Source organism: Hevea brasiliensis, chromosome 3, assembly GCF_030052815.1.
Source record: "Hevea brasiliensis isolate MT/VB/25A 57/8 chromosome 3, ASM3005281v1, whole genome shotgun sequence".
Taxonomy (NCBI): domain Eukaryota; kingdom Viridiplantae; phylum Streptophyta; class Magnoliopsida; order Malpighiales; family Euphorbiaceae; genus Hevea; species Hevea brasiliensis.
In genome coordinates, this window is record NC_079495.1 from 6,745,051 (window position 1) to 6,757,539 (window position 12,489).

The following is a 12,489-nucleotide window of genomic DNA, read 5'->3' on the forward strand; positions in this document are numbered from 1 at the left end:
AACCAATACCAACAATTTTAGAATTCAAAATGTGGTATATTGGGAATATTAAAACCAATGTACTTATTATCCATGTAAAAGCCAATATTTTTTTTATTAATGAATTGAATAGTAATACCAAAACTTGAATTTCAAGAATTGTGAAACTTAAAAGTGTAATATGTCCTAGTATACCTAGCAAGATTGGTTTGGATAGGTTGGCATGCCAATAGGGTTACATTAGCGATCGCATATGGCTTCATGCCATTCTGTGTTTTACGGCCTCACGTGCCATTCTGTGACATAAAAGCCTTTGGCTATGTTAATTGAGTTATTATACTTGAAGTATATCCTTGATGATTATTACAGCTTATTAGTCGTTACGCTGCCAAGAACCGCAGTGTGACCGATGGTGTGATGGTCGAGGTACTTAGTACCCGATGTCGGTTACCCGTTTATCGATCCGATGCGTCTAGTATGGGTTACTCGGGCAATGATAATGAATTTTGCAAAATTTTAATCAACTTATCTTGAAATAAATGCGAAATTAAGTCTACCAAAAATGTAAACATACATTCTGCATATTTACTTTATTTTAGTTATTTTATTTTATATTGTCACCACTAAGCAGAATTGCTTAGCGCGTCGCTTTTGCCACGTGCAGGTACTGGAGACATAGCTGGGGAGCCCAACAGACATCAGACAGGGTAAACTTACAGAGCTGCATATTGAGTTCAGAGTCACCTCACATTGCAGTGCATTTGGTAGGACAATAGGCCACTTTTGATATTTTGGTATTTTGTTATTTTGTATTTTGTCAACTTATGTAATGTATATTATAAACTCATGTAATTATACTTTTGATGTAATTATCTATGAACTATGTTCAGCAATAAATGTGAGCATTTCTCATTGAGTTGACTGTGATATAAAATGAATGGAATTTTGAGATATTAAAGTCATTTGAGAAATTGTTGAGAACATATTGGTGGTTGACTGAGAATGATGTGATGATTTTATTGGAAGTATTTTTAACATATTCAAAAGAACTGTTTTTCTAATTTACAGCAGGCACTCTGCCGGATTTTCTATAAAATTTGTGAAAAATTCAAATTAATAAAAAATTATAAATAAAAAAGTAAAAAGGGTAAATTGAATTGAAATATGATTTGGTTCTCCGGCACACTGTGTGGCATATCTTGCTCGGCTACACTGTAGGGTAAGGGGTGTCACATGTCACCTTGGTGGGTGGTTGAAGAAAAATCAAGAACAATTAAAGGATCAACAACAAGGGAGCTCTCAATCAACGGGAGCTCAAAGAAGTCTTGGAAGAGGAGGTCAACATCGAAGAAATTATAGACAGCATGATAGAAGCTGCTTCAACTGCGGTAAGCTTGGTCACTTCACTCGAGATTTTAGATTGAAGAAACAAGGCAGTAGACTAGGACAAAGATTGGATCGCAGACTCTGGATGCTCCAATCACATGAAGGGAGATATAAAGAAGCTCTGCAACATGTCTAAATAAAAAGGAGGAAGTGTAGTTATAACTGAGAATAATTCAAAGCTGCCTATAGCAAATGTTAGCAGTACTATGATCATGCCATGCTTCAATCCTAATCAAGTGTAGTTAGAGAAAGTCCTCCATGTCCCAGGTATGAAGAAGAATTTATTATCAGTTTCACAATTGACATCTTCTAGAAATTATGTGGTGTTTGGACCAGATGATGTCAAGGTATTTAGAAGCTTTTCACTTCATGGCAAGCCCATTATGGAGGGACAAAAATTAGAGTCTATCTATGTAATGATTACTGAGTCAGCATACACAGATAAGACGAAAAAGAATGAAACAACTGACTTGTGGCATGCGCGACTCAGACATGTTAGCTACCAGAAGTTGAAGATTATGATGGTGAAGTCAATACTTAAAGGCCTTTCTAAATTAGAGATACACGATGATATTATCTACGCTGGATGTCAATATGGTAAAGCTTATCAGTTACCATACAAGGAGTCAGAGTACAAGGCAAAAGAACCCTTAGAGCCCATCCACTCAAATGTGTTCGATCTAGTCAAAGATACTTCCATTAGTGTGCAATATATGGTGACTTTCATCGATGATTATTCAAGGTATGTCTAGGCATTCTTTATGAAAGAAAAGTCTGAAACTTTGATCAAATTTAATTCAAGCAAAAGGTAAAAAATGAAGTTGGAAAAAAGATTAGATGCCTTCATACTGATAATGGTGGAGAGTACATATTGGACGAGTTCACGGAGTATCTAAAAGAATAAAATATATGACATTAGTTGACTTATTCGAGGACTCTGCAGCAGAATGGAGTCACAGAAAGAAAGAATCGGCATCTTGCAAAGATTTTTCAAAGCATGGTACATGTTATGAATGTGCCTAGACATTTCTGGGCTGAATGTATGAAGATAGTGATGTATATAAACAATCGTTTGCCACAACCAAAGCTAGGCTTCAACTCCCCATTTTAGAAGCTATGGAATCATAAGCCCATAGTCAGTCACTTGAAGGTCTTCGGTTGTGTTTGCTATATTGATCACTTACATAGCAAGTTCGATAAAAAGGCACAACGATGTATCTTTATGGGTTACAATAATGCAAGAAAAAGTTAGAGATGCTGCAATCCCACTACCAGCCGAAGGTATGTTTCAAGAAATGTTTTCTTTGATGAAATGTCATCATGGTGGTCTTCAGAAAAAGTAGTGTTACTTGACTCCAAAGAGCTAGAAGATAAGCTACATGAAAAGCTAGAAGAGGAAGAATAAGATAAAGAAGATGATGTTCAAGAGGCAGTTAATGAAGGGCCAACCATTGATGATAGAGAATAGTCCAGCTCATAAAACCAAGAATGATCTAGAAGCCCGTGGTAGACAAGTGTACATCATGAAACACCTGAAGATATTCATCCGAGCCAATACGAGGAGGTTAAACAAGCAGAACCTCAACTTAAAAAAGTAGAGTAAAGCATCCAAATGCAAGGTATGTCAATGCTGCCTATGCTGAAGTAGATAAAATTAAGGAGCCTACTACCTTCGAAAAAGCATATAACAATAATAATTGGCAAAAAGCAATGTAAGAAGAAATTAATGCTTTAAAACAGAATCAAACATAAGACTTGGTTCCAAAGCCGAAGGATGTCAAGCCTATATCTTACTGATAGGTCTATAAAGTGAAAACTCATTCCGATGGCTCAATTGAGAGGTACAAGGCTTGCCTAGTCACTTGTGGGTTATCTTAACAATATGGCCTGGACTATGATGAGACATTTAGTCCAGTGGCAAAGATCACTGTGGTTCGTGTCTTATTATCACTAGCTACTAATAAGTCTTAGAAATTATGGCAAATGGATGTGAAGAATGCCTTCCTTCATGGAGAAATTGATCGAGATATTTATATAAAGTAGCCTAGAGGATTCATAAATCAAGACAGACCTGAATTTGTCTGCAAGCTGAGAAAAGCTCTTTATGGACTAAAGCAGGCACCATGTGTAACATCCTCACTTTAACTAGTCCGTACGTTCTACTGTTCCGATGATCAATGTTGGTCCGGGCAACTAGTATATCTGAAATTATAATTAGACTAGAGTGAGGAGTTATAAATAAACAAATAATGACAAGAAAAATTAAGGAAAATTTTTAAAAATGAAATGCACTAAGGTTAAATGAGCCATAGCCCCAACGATGAGTGACCCTAATGGGAAGTTGCTATGAAGACAGATAGCAACCCTAAACCCATGGGAAATTCAGTGAAATAATTTACGACTTGGATTAATAAAAATTAACACAAAAAATTAAAGAAAAAAGAAGAAAGATAAAGCCAATTATTAGTTAAATAAAAAGATATAATTTAATTCATTTTCATTTGGTCATTTTTCAACATTTTGTCCAATTAAGTAAGTGAAACATATTATATAAAACATAAATATATAAAAAATAAAAATATAAAAATAAAATGAAAAAATAAAAAAAAATAAAAAAAAAAAAAAAGAAAAAAAAAAAAAAAACAAAAAAAAAAAATTTATGACAAAATAAATGAATGATAAAAACAAATAATAATTCATTATTATTTACTTATTAATAAAAATTAATTAAAAAAAAAAAAAAAATAAAAAAATAAAAAAATTCTTCAATTAAAGATCCCATCTCCTCTTCTTCACCATTTTCTCTCCTTTTTTCACTTTTTTTTGCTTGAAAAAAAAACCATAAAATGAAATGAAAAAAAACCAGAAATCCAAGCTCAAAAAACACCTCCTACCTAAAAAAAAATCAAGAAGAGACTAGAAGATTTTTTTAAAGAGATAGGAGATTTACTTAAGAGCTCCCAAAAGAGTGGAAGTCTAATATTTCATCTCTAATTAATGTTTTAATAAGTTATTGATTTAATATTTAAAATTAAAAAAAAAGAAATATATATATATATATATATATATATATGATTTGTAAATACCATAGATTATATATATTTGAGAATTGATAAATTGCAAAGTGGTATGTGTGAGCTGCCCTGGTAATCTCATGATTAGATAATTAAATAATGTGTAAATAATGAAAATAAAGTTATGAGTTAGTTTTGAATACAAATTTGATTTTTTTTATTTTTATTTTGGTGAAGGTTTCTTCTAAAATGAAAGGAGTGACCATTTGGCTATGTGTGATTAGGAGATAGTGTGATTGATTCATTGATTGGGAATTATGTCCATGAGCTGTTTGGCAGTCACGGGGTGGTGTGATTTCAGCAGGTGGGGACTGAGTTGTGTGAGTTTGTTAAGTTCAATTGGTGCTAATTGATGATGAAACTAGACACATATGGCACAACTAACATGAAGAAATCCTGCCCAAAACCAAAAACTAACCAAGAAAAAAAACTACTCTAATCCTAAAACAACTTGTAAAACAAATCCTAAAAATGTGCCAAATGAAAATGAAATGGTGAATAAATGTTTGTTCAAAATGGTCAAAAGAAAGGTTGAAGAAAAATAATTAAACAATAAAGAAAATTTCAATTTTAGAAAATGAAGAACAAAGAAAAAAATTTCTTCATTAAAACCAAAACATTGCTAAATAAAAATAAAATATCAAAAAACTTCGGATATCAAAATCAAAAATTACTTAGCCAAGATGCCAAATCCGCCTATGCAAATCTAGATAAAAAAAAATGAAAAAAAACTAAAATGGGAAAAAAAAAAATTGAAGACAAATAAAACACATAAAGGAAAAGAGATTATAAGAGAATTTTAAAAAATTCTTGAATTGCCTAATGGAATAATGAAATCTAAAAATAAAAACTAAAAAATTTTATTATTTGTTTTTTATTTTATTTTTTTATTTATATATTGGCATTTTTTGCCAACATTTTAAAAATGGTATCTTGGGTAACTTAAAAAAATTAAATCTAAAATAAATTAAAAAAAAACAATATGAACATGAAAAAAAAATAGTCAATTGAAAATGAATAAAAATAAATAATTAAATCATTAAATAAATAAAATATTAATTAAATATACCTAAGTAATATCCTATATTGTTAGTTGGCAGGTGGTTATAGGTTTAGATTACATGGCTTTATGCATATTTAGATTTTATTTTTATTTGTATCATTCGTGATATAAATGATATAATTTGATTTTTCTTTTTTTATTTTATTTATTTTGATTGAGTTTTATTTTAATATTATTATTGTATATTAATACATACATTGATTTTATTTGTGAGTCAAGGTCGGATGACGATGATGATGTGGGATGGTGGGTACTTGGCGCTTATCGGCGGTTACATGCTCTACCGCTTAACTAGTATAGGTTATTAAAAAGCCAATCAAAAAAAATCAAATAAAAATAATAAAAAATAAAATACTTAATTGTTATAAATAAAATGTATATATAACAATAATATATTATATATTATTCCATTTTTTTATTTATTTTTTTATTTTATTTTGGCACCACACAAAGATTGGCTTAGCTTAGCTTTTGCGCACGCGCAGACACATGAGGAGAGGAGACCCAAAGAAAAACCTCGCGGTGGGTGATGGATTAGTCGATTCAAGTCCAGAGTCACTCTCTCGCAAAGGTGCACTGTAGGATATAGGATTTTTTTGGGTTTTTTTTTTGTTTTACATTTTTGTACTAGTTCTTGATTGTAATTACAAACTCATAAAATCATATGATAATGTAAATATATGAAATTACATGTTACTGTAATTATCAATACATTTTGTTGAGAAATAAAATGTTGGGGAGTTATTCATGAAATTGATTCGAAATGTAATATGAACCAAATTTTGAAAATTGTGTTGAAATTTGGAGATTGAGTTGATATGTATATATATTAGAGTTCTGGATCTGAAAACCATATTGGAAGTGTTTTTTTAATAGGTTCAGAAGAACTGTTTTTTCAATTTACAGCCGACACTCTTCCGGATTTTCTATAAAATTTACAAAAGATTTAGATTAATCAAATTTGTAAATAAATGATATAATTGGTAAAACTTTGCACTTAGTGACTAATAAATAAATGAATTAAGAAGGGTAAATTGTTATGGAATAAGATATGGTGCTCCGGCATACTGTGTGGCATATCTTGTTTGGCTACACTGTAGACGGGTAAGGGGTGTCACACCATGAGCATGGTATAGGAAGATAACCGAGTTCCTCATGCAAAGTGGAGACAAGGTGACACCTACTGACTCAAGTCTCTTTGTCAAAGCTAAAGGAGATAAACTAGCAATAGTGCTAGTTTACGCGGATGGTCTTATCATAAAAGAAGACGATAAAGAAGAAAGTCTCCAAACGCAAGGTAACTTATCTGTTCATTTTCAAATGAAAGAACTTAGAGAACTCATATATTTTCTAGGGCTCGAGGTGGAGCACACAAATGATGGCTTGTTCCTATACCAAAGGAAGTATACTAAAGACTTGTCGGAGAAATTTGGAATGATGGAGTGCGAGCCAATTAGTACACCTATGGAGACTAATGCCAGGCTATACGCTGAAGAAGGAAAAGATTTAGAGGACACCACAATGTATCGACAATTGGTAGGTAGTTTGATCTACCTAACCATGACCCGACCTGACATATTTTTAGCTGTAGGGGTTGTTAGTTGCTTCATGCAGAATCTAAAGAAGCCTCATGTGGAAGTTGTGCGAAGAATACTAAGGTACATTAAAGGTACTGTCAATTTTGGATTTATGTACAAAAAAGGGGGAGCCTGTAAGATTATTGGATATTAAGATGCTGAATATGGAGGGGACCATGATATAAGACGATCTACTACTAGCTACGTATTCACTCTTGGTTTGGGTGCAGTATCTGGGTGTAGTAAAAGGCAACCTAAAATATCATTATCAACTACCGAAGCTAAGTATAGAGTAGCAGCAATGGCATCTCAAGAAAGTACATAGTTGCTACAGTTAATGAATGATCTACATCAAGTTATTGATTGTCATGTGGCACTACATTGTGAAAATCAATCTACTATATGCTTGGCGGAGAATCCAGTGTTTCATGCTCGAACAAAGCGTATAAAGATACACTATCACTTTGTTTGAGAAAAGGTGTTACAAGGAGAGATTGAGTTGCATTTGGTTAAGTCACAAGACCAAGTTGCTGAGTTTAAGCCCTATCAAATTTGCTGAGTTTCGAGAACAACTGGACATGAAAAAGGAGAGTCGATGCTGAGGGGGAGTATTGAAAATCCATCACCGACTCTCTCTCTTTCTCCATTAATCCAGAATTTCTTGCTTGGTCTTTAAGCATGAGAACCGCCTCTGCACCAGCTTGATGAAGCTTCATTACCAACTTGGGGAATATACAAGAAGCAACGAGGAGCTTCAGAACCACCATTGAGAAAGATTCTTGCACCAGTACTTGAAGCTTCATGACCGACTCCAAGACGCCTCTAGATTTGTCCATCCACCGCCTAAAAACTAATATAAATATGTGCCTGTGTTGCTGTGTTCTTTTGTACCAACAATTGGAAGCGTGCAAGAGAGAATGTGAAGAACACTTGTGTGTGATTGAGTGCACACGTGAATGCGTGTGTGAGTGTTAAAGAGAGAAATTCTTGTGTGCACGATAGTGTTAGCGTGAGTGAGGAAATAAGTGTGGTGTGCCGTGAGTGTCCTTTGGAATTGTAAAATTACAATTTATCCCTCTAATAAAGTTTCATTTAAGCCCTTTATCCTCCAATTTTCAACGAGTGGTATCAAAGCATAAAGATATCCAACAATAAGTTATAGTGGGTATAAGTATTACGCGTATAAATATATTTAACATAGAAAAAATTTTTATTAAATAAGGTTGGGAAAAAATAATGAAAGCACAAACGAAATTTTATTTCAGTCTACTTTGGGGATTGAAAGTTCTTGTGTTCATTCCATCATTCATTTTGCGGAGGCTGCGATTATGAACTGTATTTTAATGAGCAAGACCTTTTGAAGAATCGTAAGAAGAGCATTTTGGTTCATTGGAGTTTGTTCTGATATGGGCAGTGGCAGAATCAGAAATTTAAATTGAGGAGTGAAGATTGTATATAAATTTTTTTTATTATTATAATTACATTAAAAAAAAAAAAGTTTAACACGAACACACCAAAACAAAATCTAGCTTGCAGACTTCCCCCTAATTTTCATTCTACATATGGCATGTTAAATAAAAAAATCCTGTAAAAGTCACAAGACAAAATAGCATAGCAAAAAGAGGGAATAATCATCTGTATTAATCAAAGGAAATAGAGGAACATTCAAAAAGATTTCTAAGAAGTACAGTTAGATAATCTATACCTTGTTTATAGTTTGGACATTTTCAAGATCATATTCAAAAATAAGAAATTAATTTATTGTAATTTAATTCAAGGAGTACTTTTAGATGGACGATTTTGAAAAATTGAATTCTCAATAATTAAGGGTTGGCTCATGTTCAAGAATTGAATTAAAATACTCCTTAAATTAGTGGTCTTTTTCATTGGAATTAAAAAGGTAGCTTCTAAATTTGAGAACTCAATTTTGTAAAATATGCATCAATAGTTTTATTCTTTCCCATAATGTTAGCTTATTAATTTTACTAACATGAATTTTAAAAAATATATATATATTATTTCATAACTCACACATTTACATAGAAAAATAATAACTTGAAATTTCATTAATTCATTTCTAATTTTACATTTACACACATATAATTATAACAATAAAACACAAGTAATTAACAAAAAAATAATAAAAGATTTCATCAATTTGTTCATCTATTCATGTTCAATTTCAAAGCTCAATAAAACCCTATAAATTAATAAAGTCATCAATTATAGAAAAGAATATAGAATCAAAAGGGAAGGATAGAGAATAATAGCACAATTATAAAAACAAAACATAAATAGGAAATTAAAAAATCAATAAAAAAATTTCATCAAATTTTCCATTTATTACACTGAATTTCATAGCTCAATAAGACCCTATAAGCTATAAATGAAGTTATCAATTCGAAAATCAAGAGGAAAGTACAAAATAATGTCTTAACTAGTTATGAAGTGTGAACCATAGAGCGAGAATGGTTATGGTGGGGCATGGGTTCTGTTTTGGTGTTTCTTCTTCTTCCCTTCCGCAGTAAAAGAGTACTCTATGCACTATTTGGGAGGCTACTGAATAAGGCTTAAAATGAGTTATAACTAATGGGTCAGCAAATAAGTTTTACATATAATGGGTATAAATTATAATGGGGTAAATTATAAGTATAAAGGACAAACAACTAAATTATAATTATAATGGGCTGGTATTATGAGAAGCATTGGTGAGCTAGGCCTTGTTTGGGCAATGTGAGATTAAGAGGGAGAAAAAAAAAATTAAGTTGCCGGGGAGGGGAGGCAATAGTTACAATAAAATCATTATAATAAAACCATATTATAATTTTAAGGAAGTCAACTTTTGTGCATATTGGGTGGCTGGTTATGCTTCGTCTTTTCCTATTAGGACTCATCAGTTGGAATCTCCGCCCGGTAAATTATGGAGTTGGATCTATCATGATCTAGTGGCTGTGTCCTATGCCTGTCACTGTTCTCTTTAGTTTTGTTATTATTTCCTTTTATTTTTTTAAAAAGCTAAGAAGTGAATTTAATTAATTATAAAATTACATTTTAATAAAATTAGCTTAAATAAAGTTCAGAATTATTTTTTTATCGACTAGAGTTCGATTTCATTGAAAAATAAATCAGAATTATTTATACTAAATATATTAAAGTGAAGAACGTATTGTCTATGTATAAATCATATTTATTCTTCTATTATGATTGATCAATTGAATAAAATTTCAAATTCGCTTCGCAAATATCATTCCACCTTACTTAAAAATTTATCAATTTCCAAGAATAATTAAAACATTACCCTTATGGATTTTATTTTTTATTTTAAATTGATTAATTGATAAAAATTGCCTTCCTATGACTCCACTTGGAATTTGGAATAATCCCAGTTGTCCAATATATCAATTGATTTGATGTCATGAATTTGAGTTTCCCTGTTTATACTTTTGTAGTTTTTATGGCAACGTGTTGTAAGGGAAAATATTGAATTGACTCATATTTTCTAAATTTATAAAAATAAAAATATATTTGCAATGTAATATTATTAGACAAATAAAATATTAGAATTCAACAAAATCTGATACTGATCTAAGCTCTGTGCTACTATATCATTGTTACAGGATCTCCCTCTGAATGAATTCTATGTTCATTGCTTACTAAATTAACGCTGCATAAAATTCTCAACCTCTTCTATGAGTATAACTATTGGCATGACGATTTCTCATAGACATACCAATAAAAAGTAGATTAAAGGGGAACAAGTGGTTAGATCAGTGATATATAAAGCAGATCTCTAAGTGAATTTTATTAGAAATTTTACATTGGAAAAATATGAAATAAAAAAGACAACACATAAGTGATTGGATTGCAATATTAACTTAACTAATTATTTTGATGTGTAAAGTAATCCAATCACTTGTATAAGCCCGAATTAAAATGAATTAAATTATAATTTGACCAATACTTTCTCTAAATTTAACATAGTATCCGGCTACTCATAAGATTGGCATGTATTGAGTTAAAATACTAACTAATTGTCACTTGTTGGGAGAGTATTGAGAATCCCATATTGAAAAAATATAAAATAAAAGGGCAATATATAAGTGGTTGTCATCGCAAATTTAATAGAGCAATTAAAGCATGATAGTTGCTTCCAATACTGTGATGAAGAAGATAAAGTGATACCCTGTTACAAAAGTAAACTGAAGAGTGTTTTTTTTTTATTATTATTTGAGAAATGTTGTATAGATACAGCTAACTACAAAAAATTGATAAAAAAAGAAAGATAAATACAAAAATAGCTAGCCAATTATAAAGCTGTATAGGATAAGAAAGTACCAAACTAATTCGACATCTGATAAGATTATCCTCTAACAACCAGTAATCAAAGAGCTTTATATACCACACAATGAAGGACCATAAAATAAAATTTAAAGAAAGAAATCAATAATGGAGGACATAGACATTATACTCCTCAATACCATTCTTAGTTTTGAGATCAATTGTGTGTGTTTTTGCCAGAGCATAACCACGAGCGAATCTGAAAATCTTGCTTCCACCAACGATAGGCATCTCCCTGACGCCTGAAAATATAGCATTATGGCCTAAAAGACTGAGAGTGCTTCCATTATACTTGCCTTCCGAGAACACCAAGTTGAAAACCATTAGTAACCCAAACTCAGTTTGGGAGGCAAAAGCATACATCCCTTGGGCTCTTCCTACAAGCTTTGAGTTGATGTCAGGCTCTACAGTCAAGGGATCATCAGCCATGAACACCTCTCCAAAATTTGTTGATGAGTTTGTAATTCCTGGCTTCGTGATGGGGATTGCAGTAGGGTTTTTGCTTGTGACTATGTCGTGCAAGTAGAAGTGGAGGTGGGTTAGTTTCTCCTTTTTGAGGCCTTGTGAATCTGGAGATAACTTTCTTGAGAAATTTTCAGATTTTGCTGTGGAAAGAATTAAGAGAATCAGCATTGCAGAAGTGAGAAAATGGAGGTTTTTGGCCATTGTGAGGGATTTCAGAAACTCAAGGGTCTAAACTAATGGCCTTCTTACAACTATTTATAGCTGTATTTGTTGTACTTGGAGAATTCTTAAAAGAAATAGAGAATTTCTACTTTTACTTTATATAAGAGAGATAACTATTAAAGGCCAACACCTACCTAAATAGGTTGATAAAAAAACATAGTCAATAAGTCAAATGTTTTAATTAATTGAATAAAAAAAATTGAATATTTGAGATTAGGTGGGATTATAACTAAGGGCAAAATTGAATTTTGGAAAAATACTTCTTCAAATTTATTCCAAATTTAATTTTGTCCTATGGCTTGCACCTAATCTCAAATATTGGGTTTTATTATAAAAAATAAAAATATTTTGTTATAATTAAGAAATAATGTAAATGTTTGGACAT

General features: G+C 31.5%; 2 protein-coding genes across 2 annotated transcripts; one reads left to right on the top strand and one right to left on the bottom strand.

The window, feature by feature from the left end:
• Positions 1–1,634: 1,634 nt before the first annotated feature.
• On the top strand, positions 1,635–2,770 carry LOC131178288 (uncharacterized). Its single transcript, XM_058143223.1, has 3 exons — positions 1,635–2,107; positions 2,570–2,646; positions 2,700–2,770. Exons 1-3 carry the CDS (start codon positions 1,635–1,637, stop codon positions 2,768–2,770), a joined length of 621 nt encoding a protein of 206 aa, XP_057999206.1.
• An 8,628-nt stretch (positions 2,771–11,398) lies between these two features.
• Positions 11,399–12,207, bottom strand: LOC110654579 (dirigent protein 22). Its single transcript, XM_021810614.2, has one exon. The coding sequence runs from the start codon at positions 12,081–12,083 to the stop codon at positions 11,520–11,522; it is 564 nt and encodes a 187-aa protein (XP_021666306.2). The 5' UTR covers positions 12,084–12,207; the 3' UTR covers positions 11,399–11,519.
• Positions 12,208–12,489: the final 282 nt, after the last annotated feature.